At 43.3% G+C, this 18,608-nt stretch overlaps 1 protein-coding gene across 1 annotated transcript; it reads right to left on the bottom strand.

Annotated features, from left to right (window-relative positions):
* Positions 1 to 203: 203 nt before the first annotated feature.
* Positions 204 to 18,126, bottom strand: LOC120041988 (matrix metalloproteinase-15-like). The gene is made up of 10 exons (XM_038986861.1): positions 18,055 to 18,126; positions 16,768 to 16,916; positions 16,402 to 16,524; positions 14,454 to 14,761; positions 14,126 to 14,287; positions 6,647 to 6,834; positions 6,387 to 6,525; positions 2,389 to 2,539; positions 1,883 to 1,998; positions 204 to 1,319 (listed from the first exon to the last, which is right to left on the bottom strand). Exons 1-10 carry the CDS (start codon positions 18,124 to 18,126, stop codon positions 847 to 849), a joined length of 1,881 nt encoding a protein of 626 aa, XP_038842789.1. The 3' UTR covers positions 204 to 846.
* Positions 18,127 to 18,608: the final 482 nt, after the last annotated feature.

Raw genomic sequence — 18,608 nt, 5'->3', positions numbered from 1 at the left:
CTGCAGATGGAGTATGTCTACAGTGAAACATGGCAGCATGGGAGAGGGGGAGTCCCACAGGAAGATATCTCCAGCCAAACCGCTTTGGAAAAAAGTATGAAAAAATAGGAGTGGGGCTCGTTAATCTAGTTCATGAAGCACAATGCCAATGGAGCTCCGACCCTTCCCTTCGTGCCACCTCCCTCCCTCCCCTTCGTCCCACCTCCTTGCCTCACCCCTAAGAGAAGAGAACTCTAACTCGGGCAAAGGAAATGCTGGCAGGCCTCCTAACCCCTCCCTGGCTCTGCACCCAAAACAACTAAATCAGCAACATCTGCGAAATGTAACCCAGACCCAGCACTGTTCTAGCAGGCTTTAAGCCTTCCTAAATATGTGCACGATGTATATAATAATAACCCCTGCATTTAATCTCACCCGAGGGAGTCTATCTAAATTGTCCCCTTTGTGGATAAAGTCTGGGCTGTTGTGGTCGAGGGAGTAGACTAGAGGAAAGACACAGTGGGAGATGGTGGTCTTGTGTTTACAGCACACACAACTGTTAGACATTCACGCACCACCACTCTGTTTTATAAGGACATTCACGGAAATCTTTAGCTGAACACGCTTAAAACTACAACCGCAACTAACAAAACAAATCTAAACACGGGACGTTAAAAGTGTATATTATCTGTTATAAACAGGCTTAAATCAAGATCGGGTAAAGCACCATGGAGGAAAGATAGGGAAACTGTGTGCTTGTATTTTTATGTAATGTTTGTGTGTATATATATGTGGTAAAACGGAATGTGCCTATGTATGGTGTGTGTGTATGTGTTTGCATGTGTGTGAATCCATTTCTGGAGCAGATCAAACCCACTCCTGCAGGGATCGTTTGCAGTGGACCAAAAGTCTGGGCGCCTCTTTCTTCTGCAGGGTGTTGATAATAGCATAGATCAATAGTAGGATGAACAGCACCAGGACCAGGGGCACGGTCACTATGATCAGGGTCATAACCTTGGCCTTGTTCTCAGCCATCCTCATCACCACATCCACCCCTTTGTCCTTCGCATCAGGTTCATAATCCACATCGTTGGTGTAATCCTTATTGGTCTCTCTGTCCACCTCATCCGGGTCTGAGCCAACTGGTGGTTGTGGTTTTGGCTGGTCCACTGTTGGCCACTTGCGGCCTGTAACTGTGTCATCTGTATCTGGGTCCATGCCCGGGGCTCCATCGCAGCCCATAAAGTCTTTAAGGATGGATCTGGGGTAGTCTGGGTCATCCTTCATCTTCTGGTTATCAAACCTCCAGTACTTGGAGCCCTTGTAGAAGTATGTGTAAGCTGGGTAGGGAAGACAAATATTGTTGATGCAAATGTTGAAAAGCACCGAGGGAATTTACTATGGAAATGCTATTTGTTCGTTTTTTCAAGTTTGAGTCATTTGTCTGCAGTCATTAGTCTGTTAACCTTCTTTGGGTATGCATCTTCTACTCCAACTCTTGACAAGTTCATCACACTTCACAGGATACTGTCATTGCAGAGCTGTGCTAGTCCTGTTCACCATTTGTAATAGTTACAGTACTGTGAAGGAGAAGCCTCCACTTGGACTAGAGACTATTTTTAATTCTCATTCACAAGTACCTATCCGTTTTGATGAAAATGGAAAAATGAAAAACTACTTATCTGGAAGACATTTGACCATCATAGTTGTTTTTTCACTATAGGAAACAGCTTTGAAAAGCATTAGCTGGGGTGGGACTTTGGTGGGAGAGGAGGAATTATGTTATGTCTGCGTTAGACAACCTTTGCCAGGCATTCCATGTGTCCAAACCCTTTCCCCTCTCAGCTCAGTATCTATAGCCTCCCTCCATTTTTTACAGCCATTATCCCCGATAACAACTCACCGCCATCATCGCTGAGGAAGGCTCCTTTAGGAGAGGATGGGACCTTGCCCCACCTGGAGACAGGTTTCGGGTAGTCTCTGTCACCGGTGCGGGACTCTTCATCAAAAAGCCAGTATCTGCAGGAGAGGACGGTGACAAGACGGATCGTGAAACCCTGTGGTACAAAGGACTGATGACTCTCACAAGAAACTCCTTTTTCTTCAGTTCTCGGTCTTTCAACACTCAGGGCTAAATCTGTTTTCCCTTGACTAGATTAATGACATTTATCAATAACGTTTAAGATTTAAAAAGATAGCTCATCAGTCAGTCAGTTGAGATCAGTTATGGTAGGGTAAATAAAATGAAATAAAATGGTATTGGTCACATACACATATTTAGCAGATGTAATTGCGGGTGTAGCGAAATGCTTGTGTTCCTAGTTCCAACAGTGCAGTAATATCTAACAATACACAACAATAAACACAAATCTAAAAGTAAAATAAAGGCCTTTGGGGGCATGTGGTCACCTGTCTCCTCTGAAGAAGTATGTGTAGCCGGTGGGCTCCCACCAGATGGCTGTATCGATCCTGTCTGTGGGGATGCCCTGACCGTACTCTACCAGGGGCTGGGGGTAACCAGGCACCATGTCAGCCTCCCTGAATACCCAGTACCTCTCCCCTACACAGAGGGAGGACAGAGGACAGGGTAAAGGGCAAAAGAGAGGGAAAGAGGAACAATAGAGGACCATCAGGAAGGGGAAGATGTGAGGAAAGATTTGCAAGATTTTATACCCGTGTATCTGGTTTGATTTATCACTATCTCACATTCAACAAAAAAAGTTTCCACTAACAGAGCCAAAAAAAAATCCACTTGTAAAACCACTGCAAACATTGTAACTGCTTTAACTTCTTATGGCTGCAGGGGCAGTATTGAGTAGCTTGGATGAAAGGTGCCCAGAGTAAACGGCCTGCTCCTCAGTCATAGTTGCTAATATATGTATATTATTAGTTTTGGATAGAAAACACTCTGAAGTTTCTAAAACGGTTTGAATTATGTCTGTGAGTATAACAAAACTCATATGGCAGGCAAAAACCTGAGAAAAAAATCCAAACAGAAAGTGGAAATTCTGAGAATGGTGGATTTTCAACCAAGATCCCATTGAAATTACAGCGAGATATGAATTTGTTTGCACTTCCTACAGCTTCCACTAGATGTCAACAGTCTGTAGAACTTTGTCTGATGACTCTACTGTGAAGGGGGGCCGAATGAGAGAAGAATTAGTCACCACTGCCATGAGGTGACCATTCTTTGACCATGCGCGTTCACATGAGTGAGCTCCGTTCCATCGCTCATCTGAAGTCAATGTAATTCTCCGGTTGGAACGTTATTCAAGATTTATGTTAACAATATTCTAAAGATTGATTCAATACATCGTTTGACATGTTTCTACTGACTGTTACAGAACTTTTGGACATTTCGTCACGTTTTAGTGAACGCGCTTCGTGACTTTGGAATTGTTTACCAAACGCGCTAACCAAAGTAGCTAATTGGACATAAATAACAGACATTATCGAACAAATCAAGCATTTATTGTGGACCTGAGATTCCTGGGAGTGCATTCTGATCATCAAAGGTAAGGGAATATTTATCATGTAATTTCTGTTTTCTGTTGACTCCAACATGGCGGCTAATTTGACTGTTGTTCTGAGCGCCGTCTCAGATTATTGCATGGTTTACTTTTTCCGTAAAGTTTTTTTGAAATCTGACACAGCGGTTGCATTAAGGAGAGGTATATCTATAATTCCATGTGTATAACTTGTATTATCATCTACATTTATGATGAGTATTTCTGTTGAAACGATGTGGCTATGCAAAATCACTTGATGTTTTTGGAACTAGTGAATGAAACACGCCAATGTAAACTCAGATTTTTTGTTATAAATAAAAAATTTATCAAACAAAACATACATGTATTGTGTAACATGAAGTCCTATGAGTGTCATCTGATGAAGATCATCAAAGGTTAGTGATTAATTGTATCTCTATTTGTGCTTTTTGTGACTGCTATCTTTGGCTGGAAAAATGGCTGTGCTTATTCTGTGGCTTGGTGGTGACCTAACAATCGTTTGTGGTGCTTTCGCTGAAAAGCATATTTCAAATCGGACACTTGAGGGATTAACAACAAGATTACCTTTAAAAAGGTATAAGACACATGTATGTCTGAGGAATTTTAATTATGAGTTTTCTGGTGTTTTGAATTTCGCGCCCTGCACTTTCACTGGCTGTTGTCATATCCCGTTAACGGGATTGCAGCCATAAGAAGTACCAACGGATATTTTCAACTGGTTGGATTACCGAAATATGGTTCCGTTCCCCAACCTTTTGATGTTACCAGACTCTCTCTATGTTAACAAAGGGCTTTCTAAGAGTCCAATCTGTAGAGTCGAGAGAGAAAGGGGAGAAAGGTATTTATGGGGGTCATAAACCTCACCAACAGGGCAATACATACACTCCATAACACAGTGACCAAGATACCGTCCTTCTCCGCTGCATCCCTCATCTTTAAAACTAGAGTCAATCCCCTCTTTATCAGGTACTCACCCCAAACTTTAATGGCTGATTTTTCACCTACTGTATAACTGGTTGAGAGTTTTAAATAATCAAAACAGCTCTGTCCCTTTAACACGTCTGTATCCACTGTTAAAAACAACTCTTCTGGCCAAATTATGTCTCTATATAAACACAATGTGGACGTCAATATTTGGGGTGGGGGAGAAGAGGCTCATGGGGCACAGCTAGCAGCAGTAGAAAACAGCTGGTAGGCCTGCTAGCCCTGGCTTGGATGGATTGCATCAGCCACTGCTCCAGATGCTGACTACTCAGGTTTAACTTTGAGCAGAGAATAACACTTGGAGGGCATAAAGTAGAGCAGGGGTACAGGCTACACCATTTATGTGTTCTGATTCTTTTGACTTTTCTGTGTGTTCTCACATGAAGAAGAGCCAATAGTTACATCAATGGGTCAGTAGTCTGTTTAATTAAAGAATATGATATCAGATCAGTTGTCGTCTGAGACATTATTACTGATGATAGGATGACAAACTGTATCTTGGAAAGTCTACACATTCTAGTTATCAGATTCACATGGAATTGTTGTGCAATTTAAATGTTTAAATATGAAACTATTTGTGAAAAGATTAAATGTAATTTTAGCTTCTAAATGAGAGAATTGTTTTCATAAGTGAACTATGCTCACTCAGTGGCCCCGCCGAAGTGAACAGACATTGGTTGTGAACTATGAAACACGCCCTTCTCTCCACCACGACAAAAGCCCATTGACGAAAATTAACATTGTGTTCCCGATGACGTGAGGACTGCTGTCCATAAGTTTAAAAGGGCTAATATCAACTACAGAACTAAGCCAAACTCAGCGCGAGCTCTGGTTGCGAATGGTTGAATGACTACAACCTAACGAAATTAACATTGTGTTGCCAATGACGTGACGACTGCTGTCCATACGTTTAAAAGGGCTAATTTCAACGTGGAGGTGACGATCGACCCGCTGGAAGGATGAATTTTGACTATACCAGCCAGAATATAGCATGAGCTTATAGTATGGCAACTTGGTATGAACTTTGAACTCTTATTCACTAAAGAAGTGATACATCCTAGACGTCGAGTTAGCAGCAGCAGCTGTAAACGTGGGCTAGGAAAGGACGGACAATCTCTTCAGAAAGACAGGGTACTACAACGTATCCGTTCTACCACAAGACATATTCTTCAAAGGACAAGAGAGATCTCTGCTGGGCAACCCAGCCTTCCATCTACGACCAATCTATCGAAGCGGAGCTCAGAGTAAATATTTCTTGCATTTTCCTTTTCCAAATGGGCGGTTATTTAGAACGCATAAGACTGTATTTACGATCGCATAGCTTCATAAGGTCCGATAGAGACCCAATCCTTTTGTTCCCCAGTCTTCCCGCGCTTTCATTCAAACCCAACCCCCTTTCTTTGTGTAACCAGCCGTAATATCGGCTCCGTCCGCTAGGGACGTTTTCTTGTATGACATAATTAGTAATCAATGTATGATCCAGCCTGTGTATATGTAATTCTGTGTGATTATTTAGTTATTTAGTAAATAAATAATAAACCAAAATTTGAATTGCTGATTCAACTTGTTAGCCAGGGTTGGTGAAGATAACCAAGAATTTTACGACATTCAGATGAGACTGAATAAGGTGACGATTAATAATTGACTGCTATTGATATAAGATTACCAGGTCTTTAAGAGTTTATTCGGAAGACAACGGCTCTATAAACATTCTTCCGTGGTGCCCCGACTTTCTAGTTAATTACATTTACATGATTAGTTTAATCAGGTAATATTAATTACAGATAAATTATTTTATAAAATAGCATGTCATATCACTTAATCCGGCACAGCAAAGACATGACAGCACCCATTAGATTTAAACTATTACACATAAAATAAACTTAATATATGAGAATAAAATAAAATACAGACCTCTGAAAAAGACAAATTTTCCATCATGCCGTTCATAACCAGAGTCTATATCATCAGGTAGTCCAACCCAGAAGACCGAGATGGGCATTGGGTAGTTGTCCAGGACACGGTTCCTTCTAACTCTCCAGAACCAGCGACCCTGGCAAAGACAGAAGATACCATCAGAACATAATCACCAACGTCATCCACTTTTAGGAGATTAGAATGGAGTAATACAACTATACAAAACAGTGTATTCTTAGAATAGCCCTGCTTCTCACCTTGAAGACGAACATCTCCCCTCGCAGCATGGTGACCGTATCAAAGTCCCCGTCACAGATGTTGGGGGCAGTGTGGTCTGGCTGCTTTGGGGGGCGACGAGGCTCATCCCTCCTGATGTAGGGGGTCACCGGCACTGGATCAGGCCAGGGGACGGTGGGGTCTGGGTCGGGTATCGGTTCTGGTTGGTCTGGGGTATAGGTAGGGCTGAGGGGGTCTGTCTCAAGGGGACTATCAGGGGTGGTGGTGGGGGCTCGGTCTAGAGGAGCAGTGGTGGTGGAGTCTAGGTCAGGAGGATCAGTGGTGGTGGGGTCTTGGTTTGGGGCGGTGTCATCATCAGCGGTGGCGGGTGGGTCCTGAGTGGGAGCATTGTCTGGAGATCCTGCACAATCCAAGATGATCAATCAATCAATGAAGTTTATTTTATATAGCCCTTCGTACATCAGCTAATATCTCGAAGTGCTATACAGAAACCCAGCCTAAAACCCCAAACAGCAAGCAATGCAGGTGTAGAAGCACGGTGGCTAGGAAAAACTCCCTAGAAAGGCCAAAACCTAGGAAGAAACCTAGAGAGGAACCAGGCTATGAGGGGTGGCCAGTCCTCTTCTGGCTGTGCCGGGTGGAGATTATAACAGAACTATGCCAAGATGTTCAAAATGTTCATAAGTGACAAGCATGGTCAAATAATAATCATGAATAATTTTCAGTTGGCTTTTCATAGCCGATCATTAAGAGTTGAAAACAGCAGGTCTGGGACAGGTAGGGGTTCCGTAACCGCAGGCAGAACAGTTGAAACTGGAATAGCAGCAAGGCCAGGCGGACTGGGGACAGCAAGGAGTCATCATGCCCGGTTTGCCGTGACGTATGGTCCTAGGGCTCAGGTTCTCAGAGAGAGAGAAAGAAAGAGAGAACGAGAGAATTAGAGAGAGCATACTTAAATTCACACAGGACACTGGATAAGACAGGAGAAGTACTCCAGGTATAACCAACTGACCCTAGCACCCCGACACAAACTACTGCAGCATAAATACTGGAGGCTGAGACAGGAGCGGTCGGGAGACACTGTGGCCCCATCCGAAAGATAACCCCAGACAGGGCCAAACAGGAAGGATATAACCCCACCCACTTTGCCAAAGCACAGCCCCCGCACCATTAGAGGGATATCTTCAACCACCAACTTACAATCCTGAGACAAGGCCGAGTATAGCCCACAAAGATCTCCACCACAGCACAAACCAAGGGGGGGCACCAACCCAGACAGGAAGATCACGTCAGTAACTCAACCCCCTCAAGTGACGCACCCCTCCTAGGGACGGCATGAAAGAGCACCAGTAAGCCAGTGACTCAGCCCCTGTAATAGGGTTAGAGGCAGAGAATGCCAGTGGAGAGAGGGGAACCGGCCAGGCAGAGACAGCAAGGGCGGTTCGTTGCTCCAGAGCCTTTCCGTTCACCTTCACACTCCTGGGCCAGACTACACTCAATCATATGACCTACTGAAGAGATAAGTCTTCAGTAAAGACTTAAAGGTTGAGACCGAGTCTGCGTCTCTCACATGGGTAGGCAGACCGTTCCATAAAAATGGAGATCTATAGGAGAAAGCCCTGCCTCCCGCTGTTTGCTTAGAAATTCTAGGGACAATTAGGAGGCCTGCGTCTTGTGACCGTAGCGTACGTATAGGTATGTACGGCAGGACCAACTCGGAAAGATAGGTAGGAGCAAGCCCATGTAACGCTTTATAGGTTAACAGTAAAACCTTGAAATCAGCCCTTGCCTTAACAGGAAGCCAGTGTAGGGAAGCTAGCACGAGTAATATGATCAAATTTCTTGGTTCTAGTCAGGATTCTAGCAGCCGTATTTAGCACTAACTGAAGTTTATTTAGTGCTTTATCCGGGTAGCCGGAAAGTAGAGCATTGCAGTAGTCTAACCTAGAAGTAACAAATGCATGGATAAATTTTTCTGCATCATTTTTGGACAGAAAATTTCTGATTTTTGCAATGTTACGTAGATGGAAAAAAGCTGTCCTTGAAACAGTCTTGATATGTTCGTCAAAAGAGAGATCAGGGTCAAGAGTAACGCCGAGGTCCTTCACAGTTTTATTTGAGACGACTTTACAACCATCAAGATTAATTGTCAGATTTAACAGAAGATCTCTTTGTTTCTTGGGACCTAGAACAAGCATCTCTGTTTTGTCCGAGTTTAAAAGTAGAAAGTTTTCAGCCATCCACTTCCTTATGTCTGAAACACAGGCTTCTAGCGAGGGCAATTTTGGGGCTTCACCATGTTTCATTGAAATGTACAGCTGTGTGTCATCCGCATAGCAGTGAAAGTTAACATTATGTTTTCGATTAACATCCCCAAGAGGTAAAATATATAGTGAAAACAATAGTGGTCCTAAAACGGAACCTTGAGGAACACCGAAATGTACAGTTGATTTGTCAGAGGACAAACCATTCACAGAGACAAACTGATATCTTTCCGACAGGTAAGATCTAAACCAGGCCAGAACTTGTCCGTGTAGAGCAATTTGGGTTTCCAGTCTCTCCAAAAGAATGTGGTGATCGATGGTGTCAAAGGCAGCACTAAGGTCTAGTAGCACGAGGACAGATGCAGAGCCTCGGTCTGACGCCATTAAAAGGTCATTTACCACCTTCACAAGTGCAGTCTCAGTGCTATGATGGGGTCTAAAACCAGACTGAAGCATTTCGTATACATTGTTTGTCTTCAGGAAGGCAGTGAGTTGCTGCGCAACAGCTTTTTCTAAAATTTTTGAGAGGAATGGAAGATTCGATATAGGCCGATAGTTTTTTATATTTTCTGGGTCAAGGTTTGGCTTTTTCAAGAGAGGCTTTATTACTGCCACTTTTAGTGAGTTTGGTACACATCCGGTGGATAGAGAGCTGTTTATTATGTTCAACATAGGAGGGCCAAGCACAGGAAGAAGCTCTTTCAGTAGTTTAGTAGGAATAGGATCCAGTATGCAGCTTGAAGGTTTAGAGGCCATGATTATTTTTATCATTGTGTCAAGAGATATAGTACTAAAACACTTAAGTGTCTCTCTTGATCCTAGGTCCTGGCAGAGTTGTGCAGATCCAGGACAGCTAAGCCCTGGAGGAATACGCAGATTCAAAGAGGAGTCCGTAATTTGCTTTCTAATGGTCATGATCTTTTCCTCAAAGAAGTTCATGAATTTATTACTGCTGAAGTGAAAGCCATCCTCTCTTCGGGAATGCTGCTTTTTAGTTAGCTTTGCAACAGTATCAAAAAGAAATTTTGGATTGTTCTTATTTTCCTCGATTAAGTTGGAAAAGTAGGATGATCGAGCAGCAGTGAGGGCTCTTCGGTACTGCACGGTACTGTCTTTCCAAGCTAGTCGGAAGACTTCCAGTTTGGTGTGGCGCCATTTCCGTTCCAATTTTCTGGAAGCTTGCTTCAAAGCTCGGGTATTTTCTGTATACCAGGGAGCTAGTTTCTTATGACAAATGTTTTTCGTTTTTAGGGGTGCAACTGCATCTAGGGTATTGCGCAAGGTTAAATTGAGTTCCTCAGTTAGGTGGTTAACTGATTTTTGTCCTCTGACGTCCTTGGGTAGGCAGAAGGAGTCTGGAAGGGCATCAAGGAATTTTTGTGTTGTCTGAGAATTTATAGCACGACTTTTGATGCTCCTTGGTTGGGGTCTGAGCAGATTATTTGTTGCGATTGCAAACGTAATAAAATGGTGGTCCGATAGTCCAGGATTATGTGGAAAAACATTAAGATCTACAACATTTATTCCATGGGACAAAACTAGGTCCAGAGTATGACTGTGGCAGTGAGTAGGTCCAGAGACATGTTGGACAAAACCCACTGAGTCGATGATGGCTCCGAAAGACTTTTGGAGTGGGTCTGTGGACTTCTCCATATGAATATTAAAATCACCAAAAATTAGAATATGATCTGCTATGACTACAAGGTCTGATAGGAATTCAGGGAACTCAGAGAGGAACGCTGTATATGGCCCAGGAGGCCTGTAAACAGTAGCTATAAAAAGTGATTGAGTAGGCTGCATAGATTTCATGACTAGAAGCTCAAAAGACGAAAATGTCATTTTTTTTTTTGTAAATTGAAATTTGCTATCGTAAATGTTAGCAACACCTCCGCCTTTGTGGGATGCACGGGGGATATGGTCACTAGTGTAACCAGGAGGTGAGGCCTCATTTAACACAGTAAATTCATCAGGCTTAAGCCATGTTTCAGTCAGGCCAATCACATCAAGATTATGATCAGTGATTAGTTCATTGACTATGACTGCCTTTGAAGTGAGGGATCTAACATTAAGTAACCCTATTTTGAGATGTGAGGTATCACGATCTCTTTCAATAATGGCAGGAATGGAGGAGGTCTTTATCCTAATGAGATTGCTAAGGCGAACACCGCCATGTTTAGTTTTGCCCAACCTAGGTCGAGGCACAGACACAGTCTCAATGGGGATGGCTGAGCTGACTACACTGACTGTGCTATTGGCAGACTCCACTAAGCTGGCAGGTTGGCTAACAGCCTGCTGCCTGGCCTGCACCCTATTTCATTGTGGAGCTAGAGGAGTTAGAGCCCTATCTATGTTAGTAGATAAGATGAGAGCACCCCTCCAGCTAGGATGGAGTCCGTCACTCCTCAGCAGGTCAGGCTTGGTCCTGTTTGTGGGTGAGTCCCAGAAAGAGGGCCAATTATCTACAAATTCTATCTTTTGGGAGGGGCAGAAAACAGTTTTCAACCAGCGATTGAGTTGTGAGACTCTGCTGTAGAGCTCGTCACTCCCCCTAACTGGGAGGGGGCCAGAGACAATTACTCGATGCCGACACATCTTTCTAGCTGATTTACACGCTGAAGCTATGTTGCACTTGGTGACCTCTGACTGTTTCATCCTAACATCGTTGGTGCCGACGTGGATAACAATATCTCTATACTCTCTACACTCGCCAGATTTAGCTTTAGCCAGCACCATCTTTAGATTAGCCTTAACGTCGGTAGCCCTGCCCCCTGGTAAACAGTGTATGATCGCTGGGTGATTCGCTTTAAGTCTAATACTGCGGGTAATGGAGTCGCCAATGACTAGGGTTTTCAATTTGTCAGAGCTAATGGTTGGAGCCTTCGGCGTCTCAGACCCCGTAGCGGGAGGAGTAGAGACAAGAGAAGACTCAGCCTCAAACTCCGACTCGCTACATAATGGGGAAAACCGGTTGAAAGTTTGTCGGCTGAATGAGCTACACCAGTTGAGCATTCCAACAGCATTTCCCTCCAGAAGCCATGAGAAAGTTGTCCGGCTGCGGGGACTGTGCGGGGGGGGTTTATACTAACGTTAGTATCTGTACTTACTGGTGGCACAGACGCTGTTTCTTCCTTTCCTACACTGAAATTACCCTTGCCTAACGATTGCGTCTGAAGCTGGGATTGCAGCACAGCTATCCTCGCCATAAGGCGATCGTTCTCCTGTATATTATGAGTACAGCGACTGCAATTAGAAGACATCATGTTAATGTTACTACTTAGCTTCGGCTGTTGAAGGTGCTGACGAACCATGTCCAGATAAAGCGTCCGGAGTGAAAAAGTTGAATGAGGGAAAAAAGTTGCGATGGAAAAACTAAAAATATAAACGGTAATTAAAAAGAAAAAAGAAAAAACGTAAAGTTGTCAGCTAGCAAAGTAAAGTTGGCAACAAAACGCACAGCAACACGTCTGCAAATTCAAGAGCTGATGACAAGAGCTGATGAACATGATATTATAAATGCTATGGGTTTGACAATAAACCTCACATATATCCTTACATGCGTTCTCTGCCCCCACCCCTCTCACGTTTCAAGTTGTATTAGTCGTATGTACAGGATACACATGGTATACACAGTCCAACGAAATGCTTACTTGCACACACACGGCAGGAAGCTCATTGGGAATGAAGACCTGTTTACACAGAGAGGAAGAACAGACATACAGTACTTACACAAGACTTACAATCTTTAACTATGAGTGTGAACTGTGATAATGATCACTACATACTGTCATCAGTGTGTCGGCAGTGCACATACAAACATTCACTAGTTGTAAAACACACAAAGGCTCAATGACATCTATTCAGTCATGGAGAGAGTATGATCATTGTAAAGGCATGACCCTGTGAGGGAGGATGTCAATTAAAGGGGTTATACTATGCATGTACAATACTGTTCAAAAGTTTGGGGTCACTTAGAAATGTCCTTGATGGCCAGAAACAAATAACTTTCTTCTGAAACTCGTCAGTCTATTCTTGTTCTGAGAAATGAAGGGTATTCCATGCGAGAAAATGCCAAGAAACTGAAGATCTCGTACAACGCTGTGTACTACTCCCTTCACAGAACAGCGCAAACTGGCCCTAACCAGAATAGAAAGAGGAGTGGGAGGCCCCGGTGCACAACTGACCAAGAGAGCAAGTACATTAGAGTGTCTAGTTTGAGAAACAGACGCCTCACAAGTCCTCAACTGGCAGCTTCATTAAGTAGTACCTGCAAAACACCTGTCTCAACATCAACAATGAAGAGGCGACTCCAGGATGCTGGCCTTCTAGGCAGAGTTGCAAAGAAAAAGCCATATCTCCGACTGGCCAATAAAAACAAAAGATTAAGATGGGCAAAAGAACAGACACTGGACAGAGAAACTCTGCCTAGAAGGCCAGCATCCCGGAGTCGCCTCTTCACTGTTGACCTTGATACTGGTGTTTTGCGGGTACTATTTAATGAAGCTGCCAATTGAGGACTTGTGAGGCGTCTGTTTCTCAAACTAGACACTCTAATGTACTTGCTCTCTTGGTCAGTTGTGCACCGGGGCCTCCCACTCCTCTTTCTATTCTAGTTAGAGTCAGTTTGTGCTGTTCTGTGAAGGGAGCGTTGTACGAGATCTTCAGTTTCTTGGCAATTTCTCACATGGAATAGCCTTCATTTCTCAGAACAAGAATTGACTGATGACTTTCAGAAGAAAGTTATTTGTTTCTGGCCATTTTGAGCCTGTAGTCGAACCCACAAATGCTGATGCTCCAGATACTCAACTAGTTTAAAGAAGGACAGTTTTATTGCTTCTTTAATCAGAACAACAGTTTTCAGCTGTGCTATCATAATTGCAAAAGGGTTTTCTAATTAGACTTTTAAAATGATAAACTTGGATTAGCTAACACAACGTGCCATTGGAACACAGGAGTGATGGTTGCTGATAATGGGCCTCTGTACGCCTATGTAGATATTCCATCAAAAATCTGCCATTTCCAGCTACAATAGTCATTTACAACACTAACAATGTCTACACTGTATTTTTGATCAATTTGATGTTATTTTAGTGGACCAAAAATGTGCATTTCTTTCAAAAACAAGGACATTTCTAAGTGACCCCAAACTTTTGAACGGTAGTGTATGCATGTGTGTGCATGTTTATCCGTGCGTGTCTGTGTGTGATGGCTGTGAGGGCCTGAGGGCAGGTTCCTCACCATATATCTTCTGTATTCCATTCCTATCATCCTCTGGGAGTGAGAAGATCTTTGTGTCCATGTACTGGTAAAGGGGAGCCATGATGGCATTGGGGTTATCAGAGTGCCCCAGACCCAGAGCATGGCCCAGCTCATGCACCGCAACCAGGAAGAGGTCAATACCTGGAGGGAGAGAAATGGGAGAGAGGGAGAGAGAAAGATAGGAAGAGGATAAAGAAAATGAATATCAAAAGATATCAATAGGATATACATTTTGAACAAGGAAATAGTAGCAGTAATAGTGATTTAGGGGGAAATGGGGGCAAACGGGACAAAATGTCTATCTAACCTGATGGATCGTGGTTGTCAAGGGTCCAGGGTTCATCTGCGTCAAAGTGCGTGTCTCCACCCATCCCGGGCCCTGGGTAGTAGGCATGAGCCAGAGACCCCCCCTCGCCCTCAAACAGAGACATGTCTCCATGGAAACCAGATGCAAACAACAGCATGATATCTAGCGCGTCCTGGCTGCTGTTGGGGATGTCTTGGAAAGCGATCTCTTCAAAGCTCAGTGGAGTCACGCGTTCCCACACCTCGAAAGCTCTGCGGATGGCCTCCAGTGTCCGAACCTCACCAACCTTTGGGGTGGTGTTCATAATGCTGGGAGAGGGGGTTGGGGATAGGACTAAATATTCTTAGCACATACACTACCAGTCAAAAGTTTTAGAACACCTACTAATTCAAGGGTTTTTCTTTATTTTTACTATTTTCTACATTGTAGAATAATAGTAAAGACATCAAAACTATGAAATAACACATATGGAATCATGTAGTAACCAAAAAAGTGTTAAACAAATCAAAATATATTTTACATTTGAGATTCTTCAAATAGCCACCCTTAGCCTTGATGACAGCTTTGCACACTCTTGGCATTCTTTCAACCAGCTTCATGAGGTAGTCACCTGGAATGCATTTCAGTTAACAGGTGTGCCTTCTTAAAAAGTTCAGTTGTGGAATTTATTTCCTTCTTAATGCATTTGAGCCAATCAGTTGTGTTGTGACAAGGTAGGGGGGATACAGAAGATAGCCCTATTTGGTAAACGACCAAGTCCATATTATGGCAAGAACAGCTCAAATAAGCAAAGAGAAACGACAGTCCATCATTACTGTCAGTCAATACAGACAAAAGGTCAATTTCAAGAACATTGAAAGTTGCAAAAACCATCAAGCACTATGATGAAACTGGCTATCATGAGGACCGCCACAGGAATGGAAGACCCAGAGTTACCTCTGCTGCAGAGGATAAGTTCATTAGAGTTACCAGCCTCAGAAATTGCTGCCCAAATAAATGCTTCACAGAGTTCAAGTAACAGACACATCTCAACATCAACTGTTCAGAGGCGACTGTGTTAATCAGTTATTCATGGTTGAATTGCTGCAAAGAAACCACTACTAAAGGACACCAATAATAAGAAGAAACGTGCTTGGGCCAAGAAACACGAGCAATGGACATTAGACCAGTGGAAATTTGTCCTTTGGTTTGGAGTCCAAATTGGAGATTTTTGGTTCCAACAGCTATGTCTTTGTGAGACGCGGTGTGGGTGAATGGATGATCTCCGCATGTGTATTTTCCACCCTAAAGCATGGAGGAGGAGGTGTTATGGTGTGGGGGTGCTTTGGAGGTGAGACTGATTTATTTAGAATTCAAGGCACACTTAACAAGCATGGCTACCACAGCATTCTGCAGCGATACGCCATCCCATCTGGTTTGGGCTTAGTGGGACTATAATTTGTTTTACAACAGGACAATGACCCAACACACCTCCAGGCTGTGTAAGGGCTATTTTACCAAGAAGGAGAGTGATGGAGTGCTGCATCACATGACCTGGCCTCCACAATCCCCCGACCTCAACCAAATTGAGATGGTTTGGGATGAGTCGAACCGCAGAGTGAAGGAAAAGCAGCCAACATGTGCTCAGCATATGTGGGAACTCCTTGGAAAAGCATTCCAGGTGAAGCTGGTTGAGAGAATGCCAAGAGTATGCAAAGCTGTCATCAAGGCAAAGGGTGGCTACTTTGAAGAATCTCAAATAGAAAATATATTTTTCACCGGTAGTGTATATACAGAGGGTCATTACAAATGACGTATGTTGTCAGTGGTCTATACACATATGGGAATTCAGGTCTCTTTGCAGTGTTGTTTATACTGACGCTTTGCACGCCAGTCAGGGGGAAATCTGTTTGAGATTCCCAACATGGTTTTCTTAGAATCCCCCAGCATACATAGGCTTACCACACACCTGTAAGTCAGAAGGTTCTTGTCCCACTTCTGGCCAGTGAGAGCGTAGCGTTTCCGCCTCACACCATTCTCAGCCTGCTCAACAGATTTGTCTGGGACTCCACAGCGAGGCCTTCTCATGGCCCTAAAAGGGGAGTGAAAAACACAATTGAATAGAGCCCAGATAACCACATAGATATATAGGATCAGATATATTGTTCATTTAAGGCTAGAGAGTGGTTCCACAGTGCTAGACCAGGAGGTGCAACTTTTCTGTCTCAGAATAGCTCTATAATGAAATCATGACCTTACATTATCTTGACATCATTATCAATTTAGTTTCTATCAGTCTGTACAGTATAACTGAGGCTGCCAGTGGCATCCATACTTCAGTGTGGCTTGGTCCATCTCTCCAGTGACCTCTAGGCCATAGAAGCGCTGCATGTCACTGACGGCATTGGACAGGATTTGAGAGGACTGCATGGTTGACATCTGTCTGCTGGCTTGAGACAGGTAGCCAAACCTCCGCAACCACGACTACAATTATACAACAGAGATAGATAGATGGCGCGAGAGCCAGAGAAGGAGAGACAAATAGAGAGACAAGAGAATTGAGAACAACATCAAAGGGAGAGCAGTTAAAATATAGAGGACAGAGAAACATATGGTTTCTATTACTTCATGGCATTACTCTTTGAGTCACACCTTATTGGCAGTTTAGATAACCACAGGGTCGGCCCAACATAATAGGACAGAGCAGACGCCATTGGGTGTAAGAGTAAAAGCTTTGGAATGTAAGCATTTAACCCAAAACAAAGCACTGATATACAGATTTTAATCAATATAAATTACAACAAATTCTACATAAACTGTCTAAATTCGACTGTACAATATATACCATTAATATAGCCACAAGCAGACGTCTGTATGGCTGTAAAGTCTGGCGTACAATATTAATATACCATTGATAATCCAATGGAAACAAGAGACCCAACCAAGACAGCACAGAGAGCTTGCCTTGCAAAAGCCTTGACAGGGGAATTTAAAAACAAATGGGCCCACTGAGCACAACCAGAGAGCTCATGCTTTCTCTGTAAACAAGCCTGCACTGCACACCTGCACACATAGACCCACTCACACACACAAACAGAGGGGGCAAGAGAGAGACAAATAAAGAAAAGCAGCTTCAGGCCACCAAAATGGTGACTCATAAAGAGTGCTCAATTTGGATATCTTGCACAACATGCCTGCAGGATAAGCAGTACAGTAGGTGAGGAACACATTGTGGTTTACAAGCATGTAAATAGAGTTTAACCCTAGAGGTCAAACTTTTATGCAACACAATTACTCCTAATAATATGCCTGCCATGCATGAAGTGGGAATGTTGCCCAATATCCATTATTGGAAAGGTCAAGGGTCATACATGTGTGCATCAAATATGTCCATGAATCAGCGCATGTCCTCATGATCAATGATCAGAAAATGAGAAGTCAGATCACATAAAATGCAAGATCAGTTTAGATTACCTGACCACCAGGATAATAGAGATGATCATGCTACGTTTCAGTTAAAGGAAACTAAATTCATCAGGCGACTGCCACAAATCCACATATTTACGCACCATAAAAACGTCCATATTGACATTAAAGGACACACGTATACAACATACTGTACCTCTGCGTTGAAAGGGACTTCGTCCGCATTGGCAACAAGCCTGTTGCACAAGAGCAAGACGATTGAGGCCATTTGTTTCCACAGCCCCGGAGAAGCGCTTCTCCAGAGAGATGCCATCTTTATGCGCCCTCGTTCGCCCATGCAATGGACTGTCAGTCAGATGTGATTGTAAATTGCCATCAAGTGATGAGAACTGCTATGTGACTACATGGTCAAACGCCTTGGTTGAGTTCAAGTTCTCTCCGCAGTTCAACCATTGGGTCGTGGCACACTGAAATCAGATCGTTTGCGAAACAGCTCGGGTTAGAACTGGTAGATATTATCCCCTAATGTGATCATTGACTATTTAAAGGCCCAAGACAGTTTTCCATTTATGTCCCACATGAGCTAAAGGTAAAAACAGCATTTCTGGCATATTAGTGTTTTACCTACTTCCCCCTTCAATAGCTTTCCTGCACGATGAGGGAAGAGTAGAGAAAAAGTGTCAACAAGCTTCATGTTCTGTTCTTGGTGGTAAGATGTATCCGTACTATACTCAAAACATAATTGTGGAG

The sequence above is a fragment of the Salvelinus namaycush genome, unplaced genomic scaffold (genome assembly GCF_016432855.1).
Source record: "Salvelinus namaycush isolate Seneca unplaced genomic scaffold, SaNama_1.0 Scaffold6, whole genome shotgun sequence".
Lineage (NCBI taxonomy): Eukaryota > Metazoa > Chordata > Actinopteri > Salmoniformes > Salmonidae > Salvelinus > Salvelinus namaycush.
This window is presented reverse-complemented; position numbering and strand designations above follow the sequence as displayed.

Bases quoted from the DNA above. Each gene is read 5' to 3' on its own strand.
- LOC120041988 (XM_038986861.1), bottom strand. From the start codon at position 18,126: ATGGCCTCAATCGTCTTGCTCTTGTGCAACAGGCTTGTTGCCAATGCG. The intron at 6,835-14,125 runs GTGAGGAACCTG...CCTATACCCCAG, and splicing joins TGGAATACAGAAGATATATG to ACCAACCAGAACCGATACCC. The intron at 6,526-6,646 runs GTGAGAAGCAGG...TGTCTTTGCCAG, and splicing joins GGGAGATGTTCGTCTTCAAG to GGTCGCTGGTTCTGGAGAGT.